At 41.3% G+C, this 25856-nt stretch overlaps 1 protein-coding gene across 3 annotated transcripts in view; it reads right to left on the bottom strand.

The window, feature by feature from the left end:
* The window catches only part of USP33 (ubiquitin specific peptidase 33), a 112388-nt gene that overhangs the window by 83719 nt on the left and 2813 nt on the right, over positions 1-25856 (bottom strand). For all 3 annotated transcript variants that reach the window (XM_029618877.1, XM_029618878.1, XM_029618879.1), the window contains 3 exons: positions 17891-18025; positions 8153-8206; positions 8002-8064 (listed from right to left, as the gene is read on the bottom strand). In XM_029618877.1, the coding sequence (XP_029474737.1) occupies positions 8002-8064; positions 8153-8206; positions 17891-17971 (198 nt within the window). In that variant the 5' untranslated portion in view covers positions 17972-18025. Of the gene's footprint in view, positions 1-8001; positions 8065-8152; positions 8207-17890; positions 18026-25856 lie in introns of those variants that run through there.

Raw genomic sequence — 25856 nt, 5'->3', positions numbered from 1 at the left:
CAGGGCGGGAGGCTGCCCGTGGTCCAATCAACACCACCGAAGGCTGCGTCCTCCCAAGCCTGCACATCCAGGTGATAATGCCTGGAAAAGTTGTATAAGGAGGACCACGTTGCAACTCGGCAAATCTTGATGGGAGAAAACAATCTAATCTTCGCCCATGACACTGTCTGAGCTCTAGTGGAATGAGACCTAACCTGACTAGGCAACGGCTGCTCAAAATCCACATACGTGGCCGTGATAACCCCCTTAATCCAGTGGGCTATTGAAGCCCACGATGTCGGCTCACCCTGTTTACCCCAACCTTGGAGTAGAAACAGCTGGTCCATCTTACTGAGAGGTTTAGAAACCTCCAAAACACCTCATGATATTCCACTTGACATCCAAGGTCCGTAACAGACTATATTCATTAACATCTCTCTCCCTGTCCAGTGTCGGCAGGGAAATTGATTCAAGTGAAAAATCAGAGACTACCTTCAGCCAAAAAAAGGATGTAAGTTCACAGTTTGATCACCCCCGGAGTCACTCGCAGGAACTCCGGGAAGTGGTCCAGCAAAACAGAGCCCAAAGTTCAGAAACTCTACGCATAGAACACCGTCCTCAAGTAAGTAACCTCAAGGAGAGGCTATGCAGTGGTCGAAGGTTGGATCCACCAGAAAATCCAGCATCAGATTAAGATTCCACAAGGACACCAACAACCGCAAGGGGGGACAAAGATGCTTCACCCCTTTCAAGAACTGGGCTACATCCAGATGGGCCGACAAGGGTTCACCATTCACGTGACCTCGGAAACAGGTAAGAGCCACCACCTGTACCTTCAAGGAATTAAGGGCCAAGCCCTTAATCAACCCATCTTGCAAAAAATCCAAACTGAGTGGGATCTTAACCGAATGAGCATGAACTTTTCATTCCTCACACCAAGCCTCAAAAATACTCACCAAACCTGAACATAGGCTAAGGAAGTGGAGAACTTTTGCGCTTGAAGCAAGGTGGAAATCACAGCAGTGGAATATCCATGCTTCAGCAACCAAGCCCTCTCAAGGGCCATATCAAATTGGATCTTCAACAAGAAGAGGACCAGGAATCGGAGAGGAGAGTCCACCAGGAGCATCCGCAGATCTGAATACCATGGCTTCCTGGGCCAATCTGGTACCACCAGAAGCACCAAACTCGTGTGCTTATTGATTCTCCGAATCATTCTGCCCAAAATGGTCCAAAGGGAAAAGACATATAGAAGCTTGCCTTCCGGCCACTCCTGCATGAGGGCATCACTATCCAAAAACTTCAGATCTCTCCCGTGACTGAAGAAGCAGGGAATCTTCACACTGTGTGAGGCAGCCAGCAAGTCTAGAAATGAGAGGCCCCAGCAGTCCACTATGAGCTGGAATGCATCGTTTGACAATTCCCATTCTCCTGGATCCAGACTCTGTCAGCTGAGAAAGTCTGTTCTTATATTGTCTTTTCCTGCAATGTGTTGGGGCAAGACCTCCTGAAGATGTACTTCCGCCCATTCCACGAGTTGGCTATTTCCTACGACACATGATGGCTCTTGGTTCCTCCCTGGCAATTGATGTAAGCCACAGTTGTCTAATTGTCCAACATCATTTGGACTGCTCGACCCTGCAAGCAGTCAACGAATTGCAAGCATGCTAACTGAACAGCACGGGCTTCCAGCCAATTGATGCTCCAAAGAGACTCCTCTTTACTCCAGCACCCCTGCGATGTCAACTCCTGATGGTGAGCCCCCAACCTTGGAGGCTCACATCATTCATGAGTACTAGCCAGTCCGGTATTCGTAGGGGAGTGTGCTTCGTTAAGATGACCCACCTGCAACCACCACTGCAGTTGGATGCTAATCTCCACCAGTAACTGAAGCCATATCGAGTAGTTCTGAAATTGTGGACTCCAATGTGCAAGGAGTGTGCGCTCAAGAGGACACCCTTGCCCACAGAACCACCTCTGGGTGGCTGTCATCAACCCGAGCACCTGTAGATAAGACCACACCATTGAGCATATTGTTTCTGTCAATAGTCGCACCTGCACCATCAGTTTCTGAATGCGGATTTCCAGCAGGAACACCCTGCCTTGTTTCATGTCGAAAACAAGCACCAAGATATTGCAGTGTCTGGGATGGCTGCAGATTGCTTTTGGCCAAGTTCACCACCCAACCTAGTTCCTGTAGCAAGGAGATCGCCTTGCACGAGGCCTTTAGACAATCGTCTAAGTACAGGTGGTCCAGAATGTCATCCTTTCTCATCACTGTCGCTAGCACCAATATGACCTTGGAAAAGGTTCTGGGCGCGGTGACCAAACCGAAGGGTAGCACTCAAAACTGATGCTGTTGCTCGAAAAGTAAAACACAGAAAACCGTTGATGCTCCAGCTGGAAGGTAATATGCACATACGCCGCTGAAAATCCAGAGATGTAATAAAACTCCGCAGACTGTACTGCCACTATCAGCGAGCGTAAAGTTTCCATGCGGGAACGAGTCACTCACAAGAGCTGGTTGACTCTCTGAGATCCAGGATGGGGCAAAAGGACCCAGATATGGTATATCTTATATTCTTATAGATCCCTTAGGCATTCCACTGTTTACCTTTTTCCATTGTGAAAACAGACCCTTTAATCCTACTCTCTGTTTCCTGTCTTTTAATCAGTTTGCAATCCACAAAAGGACATCACCTCCTACCCCATGACTTTTTAGTTTTATTAGAAGCCTCTCATGAGGGTCTCTGTCAAATCCTTCTGGAAATCCAAATATATCACATCTACTGGTTCAACTTTGTCCACGTTTATTCACCCCTTCAAAGAAATGTAGAAGATTTGTGAGGCAAAACTTCCTTTGGGTAGATCCTTGCTGGCTGTGTCCCATTAAACCATGTCTAGCTAAATGTTTTGTGATTTTATTCTTTATAATAGTTTTCATGATTTTTTCCCAGCACTGAAGACAGAGTCACCAATCTATAGTTTCTCGGATCACCCCTGGAGCCCTTTGTTATCCCATGTTGCCATTAAGTCAGCGCCCAGGAGCCCCCACTGATCCACTATCATCTAAAAGGCTTCCGGACTCAAGTCTCACTCTCCTGGGTCTAGCCTGTTCTTGCTGAGCAAGTCGGCTTGGCAATTGTCCTTCTCTGCTATATAAGCTACCGAAATCAAGAGAATATTTTCTTCTTCCCGTTCGCACTGTGTGCTAGCTCACGACTGCGGGTGCCCCCTTGTTTGTTTACAAATAAGAACATAAGAAAATGCCATACTGGGTCAGGCCAAGGGTTCATCAAGCCCAGCATCCTGTTTCCAACAGTGGCCAATCCAGGCCATAAGAACCTGGCAAGTACCCAAAAACTAAGTCTATTCCATGTTACCATTGCTAATGGCAGTGGCTATTCTCTAAATGAACTTAATAGCAGGTAATGGACTTCTCCTCCAAGAACTTATCCAATCCTTTTTTAAACACAGCTATACTAACTGCACTAACCACATCCTCTGGCAACAAATTCCAGAGTTTAATTGTGCGTTGAGTAAAAAAGAACTTTCTCCGATTAGTTTTAAATGTGCCCCATGCTAACTTCATGGAGTGCCCCCTAGTCTTTCTACTATCCGAAAGAGTAAATAACCGATTCACATCTACCCATTCTAGACCTCTCATAATTTTAAACATCTCTATCATATCCCCCCTCAGCCGCCTCTTCTCCAAGCTGAAAGGTCCTAACCTCTTTTGTCTTTCCTCATAGGGGAGCTGTTCCATTCCCCTTATTTTGGTAGCCCTTCTCTGTACCTTCTCCATCGCAATGCTGTGGTTTGTCAGACATCATTCTGACCTCTCCCCCTTTCAGCAAGGGGAGAAAGTACTGGAGAGCAAGCCTAATAGCTCTTTTTTCTAGCCTGATCATCCATTGTACCTCCTCCTTTGACCATTGCCCCTGGGCCACATGTCCTTGTGGGCCCTCTATCCTCCCAGGTAGGTATTCTTGGCAACTATGATCCAAAATATGGGGGGGGGGGGGGGGGGCGGCTCTAAAGCTACTCCTTTCTGTAGATTGGAAACTGTAGCCATCAATTTAAAGTTCTCTTTACTTCTGGGGGCACCTGTAGTCAACACTGATAATCCTGGGAACAGAGCAACCAGTGTGACAGAAGGGACTGCTGTAGAGGTCTCAAATAAGTTCTGGCCCAAAGAACCAGGTCCAGCGATGCTGCCATAATGCCAAGCAGCTGATAGTCCCAAGACCTGGGTAAGTCCAGTCCTTGAAAGAACAGTACCCAGTTGTCAGCTTGGATATTCTGTTGGGAGTAATGACTATTCCTTTCTTTGTATTAAAACAAGCTACTAGAAATTCCAAGGCGTGAGTTGGTTCCAGTCTGCTTTTTACAAAGTTTATCACCCATCCCACATGCTGAAAGAGCTGGGCTACTACCACCTAAGATCTGTGGCTCTCCTGTGCTGATTCGGCTCTGATAAGCCAATCATCTAATTCCTTGTTTGTCAAGGGCTGCCGCCACTAGAGCCATGACCTTGATAAAATTCCTGGGCTCAGTCACTAGGCTGAAAGGTAATGCCTGGAATTTTAAAATTTTGTCACAAGACACAGAACCTTAGGAGACCTTGATGGGAAGCCCGAATGGGAATGTGAAAGTGCATCTCCACTAAATCCAGGAAAGGCAAGTACTACCCTGGTCTCACACAGAGGCCATAATTGACCTTAATGTTTCTATTAAAAAGCAGGGCACATGCAAGCACCTGATGACTTCTTTAGGTCCAATATTGGGCATAAAGCACCATTCTTCTTTGGAACCACAAAGTATATTCAATGACGTGCCCTACCCCTCTCTCCTTTGGGGGTACTAGCACAATAGTCTGGAGGTGCTGTAGCTTTGGCAACATTTTTTGGGGAGATGTGCAGAAGGACACTACAAAGATCCGAAAGACTTGTCTCACATACTCAGCAGCACAGTACTGCCACACAAATGACCAAGACCCACTGATCCGACACTTTAAAAGGCAGCCACCTATCCGTATTATCGTAAGGAGGGGGAGAGGAACCTGCTGCATATCATTGGAGAGGGTGCCCCAGACCTACAGCTGTGGGGGCTTCACCTTTAGCCTTTCCAGCCCCTAAAAATAACTGGGCTTTGGACTTCCTGGTTTACTGCGATGCAAATCTGCCAGCTCAAAACTCCTTGAAGCACTGACACCTTGGTACTTGCGTACCTGTTGTTCGGGGTGTTTCCAGCAGTCTCTGGGGTTTGGATTTACTGAAGTTCTTTATAAGCTTTTTCAGCTTCTCCCCAGTCAAGCCGTCTCCACTGCAGGGTAATTTACCAAGGTAGGCTGTGGATACTGCATCCACTACCCAATTTCGAAACCACAGAACTCTTCTCATGGACACTTTAGAGGCCACTGACCAGGAGACCACCCTTATAAGATCATACAAGGTGTCAGTTAAATACACCACTCCTGATTCTATCCTTGCTATATTCTCTGTAGCAGTCAGTGGACCATCACCTATGCTATGTAACCTCTGCAAATAGCAGCCTGTAAGGCCAAGGCATTGGTGGAAAAGGCTTATTTAAGGGTTTCTTTGATTTTCTTATCCCAAGTATCCCTCAGAGAGGGGTGATAAGAAATTACAAAGAAGTTTGGTTCATTGCTTGGCTTCTGTTTTGCTCCTCTCCTGTCTGTTAACTCACCACAACCTTACCTAATTAGAAGAAAATGGGTTTACTAAAAGACATCTAAAAGTTAAAAAAATTAAATATCTATATATATCTTATTACAGTTACCTTCATCTGTATCTAACTCTTCTGGAGTGCTTTAACTGGCAATAATGAGAGAGCCTAAGCAAGATCTACCTTCACTTCCTAACCCATCAAAGAAAATGGGTTTCAAACAAGGACAAGAATAAAGATATTTACGTTGCTTAAGAAGAACCCCAACTTTGTAAGCATTCTATAGAGAATGTCACAAGACGCACAGAGAAAAACTACACACTAGGAAACAGCACTTTGACATATGCAAAACCAAAGTTCGTTATACCATTATTTCAGACCACTGTGCACCTTAGAAATGGTAAGCTTATTTAAACAAAAAGGAAACAGCCAAACAAAATATATTCCACACAACACTAAGAAGATGGGTGGTACCAATGGGGAAGGGAGATCTTAAAGAGCAGCACAAATGGTTTATAGACATTCATTCTGCGAGCTCATGTACCTGTGCAGATCTCAGGTACAGTTATTACTATTTTTGACTTAGTATAAGTTAAGAAATATAAAAAAAATTCTATATATGATTTGTACTAACACTTTATATTGGACCCATTATAAACTGCATTACTTTTTTTAAAATATTTTGATTTAATAAAAACTATTGTTTATGTAACACAAGAATTAACTTTTTCTCCCCTGTTAGGACCTGCAGGCACCCAAGAGAGTAAAATACTTGGTTGAAGCTTATTTAAATAATGCATAAATTCTAAAAATCATATAAATTCTAAAAATCATATAAACAGCTACTACTAAGGTAACATGATGTCTTCAGGGTACCAAGATCATTATGGTGTAATTGCTGAAAAACACCCTAGGGAATTCTTTAAGCCATGACAGTATCATGTAGCATTAAACAGTCTAGTGCCATAAAACCTGAATTCTTCCACAACACAAGACCAATAAAGATATGGAAACATCTAGTCTCTAACTCTACTTAGCTGAGTCACTTAACTGATTACCACAAAGTCTTGAAGCATCAGAAATTTAAAAAGACTCAAGTTCTTCAAACATAAAAGTAGTCTTATACTTAAAATATTGCAATATTAAGGAATCTAAAAATATCCTTGTGAGGACTTCTGCTGAAATACTGTAGTAGAGTTATTGAGAGAGAACTTCGTTTTCAGTTTTAATTTTATTTTTTTCAGAGAATTTCTCAGTATTCATTATAATGAACAAAAATGGAAGCAAATCGGTGGAGAAAAGGGGACTAATTCTTCTCACTGATTTTCTCACATTATTGTTTGATATAATAAACATTGAGAAGTTCCCGTGAAAAATAAAATAAAATCTGAAAACGAATGTCCCCTAGCTAATCATAAATTGACTTTTCACAGGAATTAAAGAGCCCACCTATACACAAACCCTATATAATGAAGTAGCAGTAAAGTAACCAGCTTGATCGGCACAGTGATAAGGGAACAACCATTACTTGTTTTTAAGATGAAGCCTTGTATCCAGTCTTTAATGCAAAGATAGCATTATGCTATAGCGTTCTGAAGGACTACACAGTTATACCATAAAGGTTAATACTGTGTCATCTTTTGGTCAGGTTCATGATTCAGGAATGATTAAGATGCTTACCTGATGGTTGGTAGGAGAGCTATGGTTCTTTGAATATGCTGAACAGAGTGTTCTTATGCAGTATTGTAGAAATGTTTCATCATCATATCATTCTATTAAAATTGCTCTTGATGTGCATCTCTTTTACAAGGTTGAGAGAAACCATAGCTCTGAGGGAAGTGCGGTATTTGCACCCACTGGGCCTACACATATGGGGAGTGGTACTCATTTATACAGCAATACTACCACAGATATACAAAGCTTCTCTCCTAGGCATCACAGGTTAGTTCATTTTGTTGCCCAGTCCCATGGTTTCATGCACACACCACCAGTTTAGGGCATATTAAAGCTCTTCAGTTCATGCCATTACTGGCCAAAATGTCCTGACCCTGACATAACACCAAGACCCAAGAACAGGAATGCAGTGGCACCACATATAACCCCCTCACATTCACCTAAGCCATATCTATTCTAAGGCCAATCTGTGAACTAGTTTTATTTTAGAAAGAGGCTCTCACACACACACAAAACGGACACCACCTCTCCATTAAGCGTTCTCTCTTTACTTTGTAAATGAATGCCTAATAAAATGCAGACAGAACTTTAGATGAGAAACAGAATTTAAAAAAAGAGGAATATAAACCACCACAAATAAATGTAGAATAATATACATACCTGGGAATGTACAGTACTGTGATCCACGTGAGATTCCCCACAGCCGACGTAAGCACATCCATTCTGTTCATAACAGCAAGCAAAAATATTAATCATCATCTGCTTTCCAAGATATGTACAGCATCACACAGACCTTCACAAATCAGCCTACCTCTAGGCATGCCCAAAGATTTGGTCCTCTGACTTTGCAGTCCTGACATGTACCCTGTTAACAGCATAGATTGAGATGTCAATGATCAATTGGAGGTAGCACATTCAGAAACAAAACTTCTGAGCACCTAAATGAAAAAACGCCTTCTGCACATTCTCCAACTAAGATAAATCAAGCAACTTAGCGATATCCAAACAGTTAAGTGTTCATTAGAAAATACAAAAACCCATATTTAAAAAGATGCAGGCTTAATAAATGCGGGTCTTTGGCAAAACAAGCATTATCTGCCAGGTGGGACTGAGTTAGTATGTATTTTTGGTTTAACAGTAAAACAATACCAGGTGAGGAATGTTGTTAAGATGAACACTGTTGATGCTTCCTGAGATTTTCCATTAACATCTGACATCAAATCACAGATGTATGCATTGTTACACAAATAACAATATGCAAAGCAACAACACTGGAAATAGATTATATTAAAGCAATGGGAAATAGAAAAGTTCTTTGAGGGAAAAAAAAAGGATTCCCATCAAAGGCTACATTACCTCTATTTTTAAAAACTGCCAATAACACAGAATTATTCTAAATCACATTCAAAGTCAGTCCCATGTTACAGCACCAAAACTGCATTACTTGCTACCTTCAGAGCAGCATGTTAAGAAAAATATTTTTAGATACATTGTATGCACTATTGCCTTTGCCACATCTGCCCGTACACTTGTATCAGGGACCCCCTCCATGGATGGGATTCCAGCTCTCCTACTGCTTCAACCAATTCTGTATATCAGAACCTCTTGGGACTAGATGGCAGCCCGAACAGAGTAGCTGGTAGAAGAGGCAGCCAAAACTGAGGGGAGATGACAAAACCAAGGGAACACAAAGAAGCCCGGACAACATAAGAACTAGAGTAAGAGGATGTGGCCCAGACTGCAAAGGAAGCAAAGCAAAAGGCATAGATCATGCATTGGGACCTTCATTTTCAGTAGCTGTTACATTTTTCCTGGGAATTTCAATTTTATAACAAAAAACAGAGCAAACATAACTTTTCCAGTGATTTTTCTACATTATAAACAAACAGAAGTCATTTTTCCACTTATTTTTTTTTTGCCAAAACTGACAACAACGGTCCCTAATCATTTGGCATCCAGTTAAGACAGCAAGCAGTCTGTTATGGAAGGAAAAGATGAGCATACAGAGGAGCTTGAGAGGGAAAGAGGTGAGGACACAGGATGGCACAGAAAAACATTGGAGCAAGAGAGAGGAGGGAAGAAGAGATAGATGCATAGGAAGGAAGAGCATCAGCTTAATGCTGCGTGTTCAGTGCACAATTTCTAACTTATCATTCTGGTATAATGCAGTTTTTCCATGATCCCTCAAGTTCCCCCATCCACTTTGTCCTAGTCCTGCCTTTATATTTCAGGAAACAGACTGAAGAGTGGGAATTAGCAATCAGACTGCAGAAAGTCACAAGCACATTTAAGAAAAGGGAAGTAGTATTTCCTACTGACATACCCGTGGTTTTAATAGGTGAACTCTATCAAAGCAACAAATACCTCAGCAACACTCTGAAGAAAGAAAAACATCTGAGCATGTGTGATGCTGGAAAATCATTTGAACAGCAATACAGCTGACCACTAATGTAGGAGTTCCTTTTATACCACAAGTTTTAACTTGGTCAGAACATATTTCTCCAAAACGACTTCATTACATGAAAACTAATTTTACATTTACTCCAGCTGCCTGATCTTCATTTTGGGGGAAAAAAAAATGAAATTCAACCTTCCATTAGAAAATAGGAATCAAAAACCCTTGGAAAAAACCTCACATCCTTAAACCTTTTCCAAGCCAACATCTCTGGCTGATTTTCATTAGGACTATGTAAAGTCACTCATTACACTTTTCTTGGAGACATGCAATACCCAACTAATCCCAACCTGTAGGAGATCTCTTTAAAACCAAATTTTCTTTATTAATGGCCCACATACAACTGTTCTAGTTATGCTAATACGACTACAATAACTTTATCATATTTTACATGAAAAGCCTTTGGTGTCCTCTTTATCTTGTATAAGCATACCTGCACAACTGTGCACTTCATTATTTCAATTCCACACTGTTTCTAATCTTCAATATCAAGGTGAAAACAATTTACAGCATCAATCAACTGTATGAAGTCAGCAATGGAGGGCACCTGGCCTATTTTAACTTTTGCACACTAACCAGTCATGATCAGATCTCAAATCTTTCCTATGAACTAGGATACTGAACTGTGGCATTCAATATCAAGCCCTAGTCATGCATATCCTGCCCTTGAAAGAGATGGAGTAGAATTTTCCAATGCTAAACTCTAAAGTAAAATGTATCAGCACATTACAGCACCAAAATGTTCTACAAAAAGATGAATACATTTTTAGATCTTAATAAAAAGTTTTGATAAGCAAGTTGGAGTTGTGTATGCTGCTAGCATAACACAAAAAAAGGCATGCTTCCTAGTCTTCTTGTATTTCAGTTACCCTGCTCCTGCCAAATCAAGGAATAGCCTCCCACACTCAGTACATCCAACGGAGTCCTTCCCCCAGATGGATCTGGCTGAAATTTGACAGATGTATTGGCACAGCAGTAAGAGACCATCAAATTTCAACCAAAACTGTCCAGACAGTGGGCTCCTTATACATGCATACAGACATAGCAATAGCAAAAAGTGCTTCTCATTGCTTAAATGTGCCTAAAAGTATGGAAATTATATGACTCCATAATTATACAACAGTTATTTACTTTAAAAGAACTAAGGTTTGAAAAAGTTAAAAAAATCAGAGTGTATTACAGGGGTGGCCAGCTCCAGTCCTCAATGGCCACAAACAGGCCTGGTTTTCAGAATATCTGCAATTAATATGCTTGAGATATGTTTATATATAGTGGAGGCAGTGCATGCAGATCTCTCATATACATATTCATTGTAGATACCCTGAACACCAGGCCTGTTTTGGCTCTTGAGGACCGGAGCCGAATACCCCTGCACAGCGTATGTCTAGTAGCGCTATAGAAATGTTAAGTAGTAGTATGAAATAACTTGCTCAACATGCATTCAGCACTGCAAACAAAAAAGCACCAGTTAACAAGATAGCCATCTTTAGTTTCTAAATTTATTTGTATGTGCTTTAGGAGCATTTAATAAGACCAGGCATTAAAAAATACCGGTATATACAAGTTTACACACATATACATGTGAATTTCTTGGCTTGGGGGGGGGGGGGAAGAAAAAAAACAGAAAAACTAAATATACAGGATTGTAGTTAGAGATTAATAAATACATCTGTATCCAATCACAAAAACACAATATTTCTATACATCTCAAATGTAAGCTGCATTGAAAGGGCCAGTGCTGTCTATTCACAGCTGAAGAATACTGAAAAGCTGGCTTCTAACACAAACCACTAAGGCTATTATTTTTGAAGCATCACAAATAACTAAGTCATTGTTTTTTCCCCATACAGTAAGACCAAAGACAAATGGTGGCATGATCTCTCTTCCAAGCAATGACCTGGGATATGACAATGGAGAAACAAAAGGAAGATGATCAGACACTTTTCTGTAATTTTAGCAGTTATAAATTTTGATTTAGGGTAAAGCAGAGTTACTTACCTGTAATAGGTGTTCTCTGAGGAACAGCAGGATGTTAGTCCTCACACATGGGTGACGTCATCGGATGGAGCCCAGTCCGGAACTTTGCTCTCAAAGATTCTAGAACTTTCAAACATGCCCTACTGAGCATGTGCAGCTGCAGTTATCACCCTAGCTCCTAGGAAGAGTCCCTCAGTCCAGGATATAGCTCAAACAAGGAGAAACCAACTCCCAGGGGAGGCGGGTGGGTTTCATGAGAACTAACATCCTGCTGTCCTCGGAGAACACCTGTTACAGGTAAGCAACTCTGCCTTCTCCGAGGACAAGCAGGATGGTAGTCCTCACACATGGGTGATTCCCAAGCTATAGGCTGTCCAAACAGGACAAAGGAAACTGCACAGTGCTGAAAGTACCACCTCTCTTCCCTTTTGCCTGTGAGGCATCTGACCCATAAAGGGGTCCAGGCAGGAAAAGAAATTTGGGCTCTACAACAAGAAAACCATAGAACAGACACAAAACACTGATACGCAGCAGAGCCACACCTAAGGCAGGGGAGTAATGTGAGTGCCAGCAAGAAACATACTCTCTACAACGGAAAACATTAAAAGCAGGTTTTCAGATTAGTAAACCCAGATGACTACCGTAGGTCTACAATCTCTGGGTACAGGAAAAAGTCTAGAGATGTAAACAAGAGAAGGACTCTTAGATGAAGACCACATAGTTTCCTTCAGTGTTACAAGACAACCAAAAACCCAACTGGGTCCAGAAAGAAACAGTTCTTATGTTAATGTAAATCGGTTATTTACTCTCTCAGTTAATAGAAAGACCAGGGGCACTCCATGAAGTTAGCAAGTAGCTCATTTAAAACAAATCAAAGAAAATTATTTTCTTTCAGTGCATAGTTAAACTCTGGAATTCATTGCCAGGGGATGTGGTTTCAGCAGTTAGTGTTACTGGGTTTAAAAAAGGTTTGGATAAGTTCCTAGAGGTTAAATCCATAAACTTCTATTAAGGTAATTAATAAGCAACAGCAGCTTGTGATCTAATGTTTGGGTACTTGCCAGGTACATGTGACTTGGATTGGCCACCTTTGGAAACGGGATATTAGACTTGATGAATCCTTGGTCTGACCCAGTATGGCATTTCTTTTGTTCTTATGTCCACCCTCAGCCATGGATATGGTGATAGGCTGAAAGGCATACTTGCCAATTAGATGGACTAGAACCTTCCTCACTGAGGTAGGGTCCCGCAGGCAAGAATGACCAGCAATAGTGGTCCTCCAAGAAGAACGCACATCGAGCTCAGCAGGTATATCAAAGGTGACTCCTGGATGAGAGAAACCCCTAATCTTCACCGGGAAGCTAACCCTAAGAGGACATTCCTAGTATAACGGGGAATTGAATACAGAATAGCACCCTCATGAACTAGACCTGCTGTGCATTAGGACGACCTAAGGAAAGTGCTACCACCCGACCGGCTCTCAGATCCCTCGAGGACAAAGAATGACTGCCAGTCAGAAGCAGTGACATCCCTTCTTCAGCAAACTGAGAATGAGGGACACCCCTTGTAGGGGTAGACAACCAGATGTCAAGAGTGGGACCCATAAAGGTCACCCTAGAAACCCAGTCGTATCTCCCCTTCCTGAAGGGACAGGAAAGCAATGGGAATCAGGGCCTGATGATCCTGAAAAACCTTTTAACTCTCCAGGTGAGAGTTGAGTTACAGTCCCTGTTCGCTGAGGATCAGAAGCGACCAATCTGCCACTTGCAGCCACCCTCAGATGGGGTAGGCCACCATGGTAATCAGTGGAGGGACCCCAGCAAAAGCGGTCCAATGACTGCCACTATTGACCCTGGATCCTAGCCTACAAGGAGATGCACAGATTCAAAAGAATCGAGGCTCCAGTTCAGCAATAAACCTGCAAAGGACAGAGCCCCAGGGGCTTCCCCACAAAGGGGGGATTTCTAATATGGGAGAGGTCGAAAGGCATTCCTCTTCTGAGGAAGAAGACTCCCAACACTACCTTCCTAGTATTCACTCCAATAGGAGTTTGACCAGGGACGCAGTCTTCAGTCAGTCCTGTGGCTGCAGCACACAACCTGTTGTGCTCACCACGAGGGAAACACGCTTACTCCCATATAGTAGAGGGCACCTGAAAGAATAGTGCCCTCTGCTATAAAAGCATGCTGACTAGTACTCATACAGTGGTATTCCATCCTACAGATGGCGGCACACTTACAAACACACTCGCCATGCTCATGAATAGAATCCCACAGCACAGCAGGGACTGAGCACCATCTGTTAGAATCTGTGGCAGTGCGTTGCCAAAAAGCAATCACAGAAAGTGTGATGGCGCCTTCCTCACCAGTTACAAGACAGACGAGGAGGCTAATACCTTGACATGATCAGGGCAGAACCCTGGCATGGCTATGTACTGCACCAACAGAGAGAATGCCACCTATCAGCGCCTGAGGTGCTTAGGGCAGTTGCCCTGCGCTCCACTGTCACACTAACTTCCAATGGAGCGGATAGGACCAGTGTGCCGATGGCTCCCCAATACCACTGTGGCCCTGATTATGGCATGGTGGTGGGTGATGTTCTATGGTATCGCCCCCATGGTACCACCAGTACCTGATAATGTTCCAAGATACTGGACACAGCCCTTGAAATTGCGTCGGGAATGGCTCACTGACATTTCCCTCATGGAACGGCAGCAGCAAAGTCCATGGCAACAGATGTTGACCCTGGTGCTCTGCGGTTGTGTCTTACACATCTGACCACATCCACTGGTGCCCACCGTGGTGATGGTGCTCTTAGGGCCCATAGTGGTCTCGTGCTCACTGACGATGGATCGCATCAAAATGGCACCAAATGATGCTGCACCCAGGGTTCAACGAAGTTGACCATACCTTGTACAGTTCAACAGTATAATCGCACCATCCCCAGTGCCATAGGTGCCCGCAGTCATCGACAATCAGGCAGCACTGATAGAGACCCTGTGCCTGAAGGCATCAATGGACTGGCAGTACTGAGGATGCCAGGGCACCTGCAGGTAGAGGCTCTACAGACCCAATACGCCTCACTAATGCCATCTACGGATCTCCCTCAGTTCACCTATACATCTGAGGGCGTCGATGCTGCGAGCTCGATGGCATCCCTTGCTAGCGGCTATGGCTGACAATAGCCTCACTAGCGCTCATTAGCACCAATGGCGCACAAACCCAGCAGCTCATCAGCATCCATGAATCCCAATAGCTGTAAGCCAGTGATGGGACAGCCTGATGCCCCTCGGTTCCCTAACCCTAACCCTAACACCGGAACACTGCACCAGGAATCCTCGGCGGACCTTGGATAGACGGCAGCCCCGGTACTCGACAGCACTAAGTCTGTCCAAACCCCTATCACCAAAGGGTTTCAGTAACATTTGAGGGCTCTCAGGCCCCGGCGGTCGATGGCCTCGACGGCACTCAATGGCAATCCCAGTGCCTCGCTGACATCGTCGAAAGCAGCAACAAATGGCATCGATGGCTAACATGCCTGATGGCTTCCAAGGCAGCTCCGCATTGCAACGGCATCGAGGGCGGCCGCGGCATCAAAGCAGCTCTACACCACAATAGCATCGAGGCCACGCACATAGGATCGAAGGCAACTGTTGCCTAGAGGGTATCGATGGGGACCATGGCACTCTATGGCAGTCCTGGTCCCCAACACTAGAGGTTGGTGTGCTATTCCGCCACATTGAGGTACAATGCACTCGATCCACAGATGCTTATGGCACAGAAGGCCCTTACGGCATCAAAGGCGCTCCGGCACCTCAAAAGTGTCAAGGGTGACCATGGCACACAATGGCAGTCCTGGTCCCCGAAACAGTCCTGACATCGATTTGTCAAATCACCAGTGCACTGGTAGCAGATGTGTGCAAACAACTGTTACTGGGCATGGCACCGAAGGTGCAGCAGCAAGTTGCTTGCCCAGGCTCCTGCTCACCCTCTCACATGCAGAGTGCACTGCCATCACAAGCAAGTAGGAGGGGAGGCTATATCATCCAGGGATCCTGCCCGAGACTAGTTCCTCTGAATGTGGGGAGAATGAACATATCACTCCTATCGTAAAAGACCTCCACTGGCTCCCTATTCCTTCCAGAATTCTCTTTAAGAGAATAACACTAATCCACAAAACTCTATACAATCAAAATGTACATTGGCTCGTTGCCTCCCTTCATTTCCAGACCCTACAAAGAACCATCAGCTCCTCCAACAATGGAACCCTTCCTACACCCCCACCCAAGTCAGCACAATTCATCTCCACCCATGAACAATCACTTTCACTCGCTGGTCCTTCCATCTGGAACTCAATGCCCCAAGAATTAAGACTTGAACCCAACCCACACATTTTAAAATTTATTTATTTATTTTTTTTAAACCTGGCTGTTCAAACAAGCTAACCCCAAACACCCACCCACTCCGACAATCCTTTCCGTCTAACTTGAGTCACTTTATTAAAAGCCATTTTACTCAGTTCTCATATATACCAATTATATTGTTTTTATATAAGTTAGTTTGCTTCTTATATAAGTAAAACCTGCCAATAGTTACTTCTATTATTTATTTATTCCTTGACTTTCCATTCGCCCCCTTTTTAACTCATCTTTTGTTTGTAACTTTGAGATGTTTCAAATTTTTGTGATGTAATTTCTATTTCTGATACCATTTTTTGTTCCTATTTAGTTCTCTGTAAACCGATGTGATGTGCAAACGAACGTCTGTATAGAAAAGCAATAAATAACTTCTCATCATATCACAGAATATAACCCACTCTAGCCTACTAATATTTATTCACTCTTCAATACATTGTGCACTCTTACAGGCCAATGCAATATCGGCACTCCCTTAACACGCGCCAATCCAGTTCTCCGGGGCGCCCAATGCTACATGCAAATGGGTTGCTGCGGTAAAAAGGAGGCGCATGGGGAAGTTGCGTGCTCCTAGCACCTCTTTGGCAGTAGGTGCTGAATTTTACAGCATCCGTTTTCCTACCTTGACCACCGGCACTTTTTTTTTTTGGGACACTTCTAGCTTTTTTTTTTTCCTCCAACTTAATATTGCCATGATATTACGTTGAAGAAAGTACAGAAAAGCAGTATTCTCTGCTTTTCTGTACACGTTTTGGGCTCCTCAAGACAACACCAGCTCGTTAATCTTTGAGAGTAAAAATGTGTGCCGGAGCCACAAATTTTTATTTATTTTTTTTTGCAAGGAGGGGGAAATCGATAATAGCCTCATCAACATGCATCTGCATGGGATGAGCGCTATTACCTATGCGTATTTTGGATGCGCTAACCCCCGTTTTGCATCGGAGGATATGGAATTGTGTCCAAAACATGTGTCCAGTTGCAGGTTAACCGTGCATTGCATCCAGCGCACAGTATATCATTGGCCCACTAGTTCCTTATCTCATCCCTATCTCTCCAAGAAAGCCCACATTTTCAAAATATATTATATTCGTGAATGCCAGGTTAAATAGCTAGACTTTTACTCTCTTCCAAAGCCTCAAGTAGTTATTTTCCTCTCAAACTTCTTAAGGGAGCATGTTCCAGAGGGTTGGGGCAAAACAACTACAAGTGGTTTGATGGGTAGATGTCAGCCATCAGCTACAAGTGAAGAAGTTTCTAACATTTGCTGAAATGACTTCAATATACATAAAGGCTTATACCAGATTAACAAGTCTCCCAAATATTTTGAACCATTTAAATGTAAGTATTTAAACACTAATCATCAACATTTTAAATTGCAATTAAATTCTACCAATGACTTAATTAGCTATTTTAGGATTGATTTAATGTACTCCCACTTCTTAGTTCCAATTAAGAAAACTCAGGTCCAGTGAATCTTATTCTCTACTGTATTAGTAGTTGGTCCACCTCCTTCTTACAAGTGTGAAATCTGCACGATGAGATAGCACCGTTACTTTAATCAAAACGTATTTCCCTCACTTATCTTTGATTTATTTGATAGAATTAAGCTGATTAAAACAATCATCAGATAGGTCAATGTGAAAATTAGCCCTGGGGCTCAAATATAGAAGCAGAAGATACAAAGAGAAGAAACTGTGACTCACATGAGATTTTTCTATCAGTTCTTCTTTAGTGACTTCACCCACTGATGACAAATGTGGACAATCACTGTTCAGCACTGACATTTTAAATGCTGCTGTTGTTTCTTCTTCAGGATCAGGGAATACCTATACAAACAGCTGTAAGACCATTTTTAAGCATTAATTTAACAAACAATGACATTTTATTATTAACATAGCATAAAAAAAGGTATCAAATCGGCACCTTCAACACGTAACATAAACCCAAACAGAACAAGTTTACATTAAAACAAATGAAAGAAGAGATTGGCATTATTCTTGCTCTGTGTGTTGGCTGGAGGCCATGAGAATAATTCTGAATTGTTCTTGATCCTCCTGGAAGCTGTTAAAGCCAAAACATAACTCTCAAGGCGATTCTCTTACTCAAGTCGGATAACAAACAAAGTAAGTTTGGAATAGATGGTATCCGCCTTAGAAGACACATGCAAGACGGATTAGGACAGATCAAAACACCACACTCCCGGTCCACTGTTGTCTCCCCCCACCTCTCTACATAGTTAATGTCCAAACATTAAATATCTTGGATCTAGGTTAAAGATACGTTTTTCTCACAGGGATCAGGAAACAGTGAGAGCAACTCACTACAAATAAGATCTCTTGTTAATCAATGTTCAGGGACCATCTTGGCTTCTATTATCCCAGTTTAAAAGACTTTGATTCTGCCAAACACCTGCTCCTTACAGAAAACGGACTAACATAGCCAAATATGTGGAAGGCAGATAAGTCTTTGGTGTAGAGGACAATGGATATATGTAGAGACCTTAACTAAGCAAGCCAAGAAGAATAGCTAATCGTTTCACACAAATCAATAGATAACACAAACTTTTCATCTTTGGCAGCAAATAGCATATGCAGTTTCAGGAACAGCCAGTGACCATATGCCCCTTCTCTACACTCTGTTCTATCCCGGTTAACAATTCTGGTCAAGCATTCAGATTTCTCATTGCCTTGAAGCTTCTATCCTCTCACCGCAGGTTTATGAGTGTGCCCTTCATATTCAATAACCGTCACTGAAAATTGCTGTCCCTTCCAATATAAAATTGTGTCAGATGCCAACATGGGAACTGACTAAACACTGCAAACCTTTTACAATGTACAGTTCTTTCTTGATGGCAGAGTAAGATACTCAAAGATGGAAAACCTGTTTATCTTAGAAAGCCTGTAGTAAGAGTATTTTTCAGATTTTACCAAGGTTTATTGAAATTCAGAGCATCTATATAACCTCCAGCATCAACAAAAGACAAACACTTAATGTTAACCAGTTCATAATGGTTTGAGAAAGAACCTGGATGACCATCCCAAACAGAGTAGTACATATGTCCCATCTTAAGAAAAAATTCTTAAACATGCTAAGTGTGAAAAACATCCGAATGCCGCACTTTATTCTCAAATGCATTGTACAAAGGTCCACATATTAATGCAAAAATATAATACTGGCAGGAAATGGGAAGGGATAGAAAAATATTTAGAAAACTGTTTAGAAGATGGGACTAAAAATTAATTTTTCTTATAATTTTTGCTTGCTCTTTCATCTCTCTCAGAATTTTTCCCCCACTTTTTGTTCATATATTTTTTTGCTTTCCTGCATTTTACTATTATCTCTTTGCCTGCTTGCTTTTATTTTTCTTCTCTGCTCTCAATACACCCAGAATGTCTTCTCTGCTAACAGGTAGCAATCCCAGGCTACGACAGCTATTCCTGGGCCAGCACAGGCAACACTTGTAGGCACTTTAGAATTTTTCCACCCCTAGTAAATTATGAAACTTAATTTTGCCCATTTTTGACAGGCAAAACTATAACACCCAAGAGGAGGAAAAATGTTATAATTACAAAACTCCTTCCCTAAATTAGTATAAAAAAAATAGGGTACCTCATATGCCACAGGGAACAAGCTTTCCCATTTATTGGCTAAATATAATAACCAGTCCAGTTCAACTGATTTTCTTTTTATTATTTTATCTTATTTCAATTTCTTGTTTCTCAGTAGGCAGTGTTGTGCAATGACCATGATGAGGGACCTATGTCCAATTCCCAGCTCAGATCCTCTGTTCCACAGATCAGTCAAGGCTGGGGATGCCTTGTTCTGAAGATCTGTTGGGTAGTGCTGGTTTTGGATTTCGAATTGGCTGTATCCTTGTAAGCATTGGAGATGTTGTAAGGTACATATAAGTTGGATTTGTGAGAGAAGATGGAAACAGTATATTGAAACGCGTGAAGCGTATTGAAGATTTTGTGAAAGGTGGAGAGTCCATATATGTGATGTGCAGCCGTTTTTCTAATTTAAAGTGTGGAGAAAGCGTGATGCTTCAATAATTGGAAAACTGGAGAGAGTGTTGCTAATCTTTGGTTGGACCGGGAGTAAAGCGTCCCCTGAAGAAGGTGCGGCGAAACAGGGATCCTTGTTGGGACGTGGTGGATTGCCCCCATATGGAATGAATATGTGGCGAAGCATGCCCAAATGAAGATAGCTTCAACCATTAAAACTCTGGTGGTCCTAGAGGTGTGAGGGATGTGGTGGAGTGCTCCCATATGAAATTAATACGTGGTGGAGCATGCTGAGATAAATATAGCTTTAACTTTAATAGGTTCGGCGGTTTTAGATATGTGGTGTTTCAGTGGATGGGGAGTGTATGTGATATGAATGTATGAGTGTTTGGAGGGGATTTTTTAAGTTAGTGCTGCTATGGTGGGGTGGTAATGCTGCTAGTGTATTGGTGCTATGGTGGGGTGATAATGTTCATGAGGTTGCACATGTTTTTGTATTAATGATGTAGTTATGAAAACACCTGTGAATTCAATGTGTATGTACTTTTATTAAATACATGTTTGAAATATATTAATAAATATGTTCTGGAAAATGATGTTTATTGACTAACTGATGTATTAAAAAAATTTATAGATTAATACTACTGGATCCCCTATGTATATGTGTGTATTGTGATGCCACAGGGGCAACATTTATAGCCACTGCAGGTATGGAATCAGTCATTGTATAAAAGCAACACCCAATGTCCAGATTTAAGGCCCAATGATTTCAGGGTTCTGGAAGGAGCCCTGATGCATTAATCCCAGCCCAGAACTATCACTGCAATGTCTGGATTACAGTAATTTGGGAGGGGGATATATAAATAGAAGAAAAAAAAGAGTCTCCTTATAGGTGGCAAAAAGAGGATCATTATTCTGACTAAGCTGGCAGAAACATTTGAATGCACAGAAATAAAAGGTAAACAATATGTGTTATCAATCAGAAACAAAATTCAACACACAGATACGTATTATGTTGTTATCCATGTGCCATGAATGACTTATGAACCTGGGAGGTGGTCAATAAGAAAATTTAAATCAATAAAAACAAACAAAAAAATAAGGTGATACCTTTCTATTCTGACCTGAGGAAGACAGTATTAGCTCTAGAAAGCTAGTCAAGAAAATATATTAAGTTAGTCCAATAAAACAGTAATAATCTTATAGATTTGTTTACCTTTATTTCTAAATTGGAAGTATAAGGAGAAAATTGCTGGATCAAAAAATATTGTACTAATTGTGTTTATGTTATCAAGTATCCAATATGCATACATATATTTTTCTGAGTATATTTTGAACCAAGACATCAATCCTAGGTCAAAAGCTGAAATATACTCATCTCCACAGGGCAATTGCACCCAAACAATTATTATTCCAATCTACCCAGGAAAGACACAAGAAGACTGCTATTTGCCAAAGAGGATAAAATATTATTTGTAAATCATGGCATCCCAAAGCCGGAGACAAAGTTTGTAATGTCATTAAGTGCATATATATCTGTTTTCATACTTCCGAATTGTTTAAAGCAGCTATTGTATATTGTAATCAGTTACTTGTGATTTTTATTCACTGTTTATATTGTTTTATATATTGACTTTTGACTTGATTTGGTCTGTCTTGGTATTAGCCATTTTAGCAGTCATTTTTTGGATTGAAGATGTAGGGTATAAGTGAAAAAAAAATAAAAACAAATGTACCTGCTCAAATAATTCTTGCTGTGCAGCAAAAAATGTTTTCCATTTGTCTGGGGTCCCTACTTAAATGAAGATTATGACTTCCCACATACATATAAGATTCTTCAGCATCTATTCATGTTGCTGACAGATTTAGGAGCTCAGAAACTGGCCAATTTTACATGCAATGTTTCATAATTTAGAAAATATTCCCTTTACCTTCTGAATAAATTTTATCTAGTGTTATCACTGTTGGAAAACTGTAGAAACTAAAAAAGTTATTAAGATGCTCTACTGGAAAATCTAATGATGCTACTAGATTTAAGAGGGTCATAGACCGGTCAGCTAATTAAAGTAGTTCATAATTTATTAACTATTTTCCAACTGTACATGTGACTCAGGACTTATCTCCTCAGATCAGGTTTTTTCAGAATCACAAAACCTAATCTTTTCATGCGACAATGCTTTATTCAAAACGTCAAATAAGTTTACCTGATTCTACTCAGGGGAGAGAGGGAATTGAGGAGTTTAGACGCTATTGCAGCTTTTCTGGAAAGGGCTCAATTGCCACAGTTAACTTAGGAACAGAGGCTCAAGTCAGCTGCATTCATTATTCCTTTAGAGCCGCAGAAGGCATAGACTGGTGAGCCTGACTTCAGTGCTGGGAAAAACCGGGAAACTATTCTAAAGAACAAAATCATAGAACATATAGACAAACATGATTTAATGGGACACAGCCAGCATGGATTTACCCAAGGGAAGTCTTGCCTCACAAATACGCTACTTTTTTTTTGAAGGAGAGAATAAACGTGAATAAATGCGGACAGGTAGATGTACTGTATCTGGATTTTCAGCAGACCTTTGACAAAATCCCTCATGAGAGGCTTCTAAGAAAACTAAAAAGGCATGGGACAGGAGGATATGTCCTTTTGTGAATTGCAAACTGGTTAAAAGACAGGAAACAGAGAAGGATTAAATGGTCAATTTTCTCAGTGGAAAAAGATAAACAGTGGAGTGCCTCAGGGATCTGTACTTGGACTGGTTCTTTTAAATATATTTATAAATGATCTGGAAAGGAATACGATGAGTGAGGATCAAACTTGCAGATGACACAAAATTATGCAGAGTAGTTAAATCATAAGAGGATTGTGATAAATTGCAGGAGGACCTTGCAAAACTGGAAGATTGAATTTTATCTGCCATTTGGATGCCCAATGTGATTAAGTGCAAGGTGTTGCATATAGGGAAAAATAAGCCCAGTACTTGTTCCTACATGGACAAATTCATTATGAACCTAACTAAAGAACTATTTACCACTTTACTTTCCAACCCACCCCAAATAAATATTTCCAAAACCTCTTCTCTCAACCCCTTACCTTATATCCCTCCAGCACCTTGTGTTAAAAGTAATACCTCATTCCTGCTACCTCATACCTGTATATCTCACCACCCCTGACCCTACTCAATGTATGTGTCTTTTGCTAAAACATATGATATGTACACATCAAGTGAATGTAATTGGCTACCTATAATATTTTTGTCATGATGTAAACCATTGTGATCTTTTCTTGGAACGATGGTATATAAAATGGCTAAATAAATAAATAGTAGCATGGGATCTATTTAATGTTTGGGTCCTTGCCAGGAACTTGTAACCTGGATTGGCCACTGTTGGAAACAGGATGATGGATCCTCGATCTGACCCAGTATGGCAACTTCCTATGTTCTTCTTAAGGCTGTTGGTGCACTCCCAAATTGGAAGTGCCTTGGTACTGATGGATTTTTTTTTTTTATTTAAAACAAAAAAAATCAGATTTGTCAGCACTCTGGATTATCTCCAAGAGCATCTTTCTTACTTACTCTCAACACTTGACTGATTCCCATATTGTTTTGACTCATAAGAAGGGCAGAGATCCTGGTTCATGTCACCTCATTTCTTTGCTGAATGCAAATTGTAAGATTCTGGCAAAGATCTTGCAGTTGTGCCTGGAGGGGTTGATGGGTATTCTGGTGAATGTTGATCAAACAGATATCATAGGCAGATTGTGACTAACACTCAAAGGGTCTTTAGTCTTATCTTTCTGGCCAACAAATCTAAGATGCCTGGGATAATTGTTTCCTTAGATGCTGAGAATACCTTAGACGTGGTATATTGGGATTATGTGTTTGCTGTTTTGGAGGCTTATGGTTTGGATGCTGGCTTTCTTAAAAGGGTTTATACGTTGCAAGATCACCCAGAGGCTAGAATGTTTAACAGATTTCTTTCGGTATCCTTCCCTATTTGTAGGGATATGAGACAAAGTTGCCCTTTGTCTTCTCTATTGTTTGATTTAGTTAATGAATCTCTTGCTCAAGTGATTAGATAAGGTAGATGGATAGAGGGGTTTGAGTTCAATGACAAGTCACTCAAGATCTCCCTCTAGGTAGATGACCAATTGCTATTTCTTGCTCTCAGGCTTCTGCGCCAAGATTGTTAGAAATGCTTGAGAAGTACAGTCAGATTTTTTATAGTAGATCTTATATCTTGAAATCTGAGTTGTTTTGTGCAGTGGCAGAGGAACATGATTTAAAGCCAGGATGTTTTCAACAGATTAAAATAGTGAGAAAGGAATTTAAATACCTGGATACTTTTATTCCATGAATTGATATATTGTTAAAAAAAAAAAAAAAAAACAACCAAGCTGATTTGCAGGACTGGAAAAATATGTTTGTATCCTGGGCTGGGAGAATTTCAATTTTAAAAATTACTTGCAAGACTGGAAGATTGGGCATCCAAATGGCAGATGAAATTTAATGTGGACAAGTGCAAGGTGTTGCATATAGGGAAAAATAACCCTTGCTGTAGTTACACGATGTTAGGTTCCATATTAGGAGTTACCACCCAGGAAAAAGATCTAGGCATCATAGTGGATAATACTTTGAAATCATCGGCTCAGTGTGCTGCAGCAGTCAAAAAAGCTAACAATGTTAGGAAGGGAATGGTTAAGAACATAAGAAATTGCCATGCTGGGTCAGACCAAGGGTCCATCAAGCCCAGCATCCTGTTTCCAACAGAGGTCAAATCAGGCCACAATAACCTGGCAATTACCCAAACACTAAGAAGATCCCATGCTACTGATGCAATTAATAGCAGTGGCTATTCCCTTTGTAAACTTGATTAATAGCCGTTAATGGACTTCTCCTCCAAGAACTTATCCAAACCTTTTTTGAACCCTGCTACACTAACCACATCCTCTGGCAACAAATTCCAGAGCTTTATTGTGCGTTGAATGAAAAAGAATTTTCTCCGATTAGTCCCAAATGTGCTACTTGCTAACTTCATGGAATGCCCCCTAGTCCTTCTATTATTCGAAAGTGTAAATAACTGATTCACGGAAAATGTCATAATGCCTCTATATCGCTCCAAGGTGAGACTGCACCTTGAATATTGTGTACAATTCTGGTCACCGCATCTCAAAAAAGATTTAGTTGCAATGGAGAAAGTACAGAGAAGGGCAACCAAAATGATAAAGGGAATGGAACAGCTCCCCTATGAGGAAAGGCTGAAGAAGTTGGGGCTGTTCAGCTTGGAGAAGAGACAGCTGAGGGGGGATATGATAGAGGTCTTTAAGATCATGAGAGGTCTTGAACGAATAGATGTGAATCAGTTATTTACACTTTCAGATAGTAGAAGGACCAGGGTGTATTCCATGAAATTAGCAAGTAGCACATTTAAGACTAATTGGAGAAAATTCTTTTTCACTCAACGTACAATAAAGCTCTGGAATTTGTTGCCAGAGGATGTGGTTAGTGCAGTTGGTGTAGCTGGGTTCTTGCAGGAGAAGTCCATTAACTGCTATTAATCAAGTTTACTTAGCTAACAGCCAATTCTATTAATTGCATCAGTAGCATGGGATCTTCTTGGTGTTTGGGTACTTGCCAGGTTCTTGTGACCTGGTTTGGCCTCTGTTGGA

The sequence above is a fragment of the Rhinatrema bivittatum genome, chromosome 10 (assembly GCF_901001135.1).
Source record: "Rhinatrema bivittatum chromosome 10, aRhiBiv1.1, whole genome shotgun sequence".
NCBI lineage: Eukaryota > Metazoa > Chordata > Amphibia > Gymnophiona > Rhinatrematidae > Rhinatrema > Rhinatrema bivittatum.
This window is presented reverse-complemented; position numbering and strand designations above follow the sequence as displayed.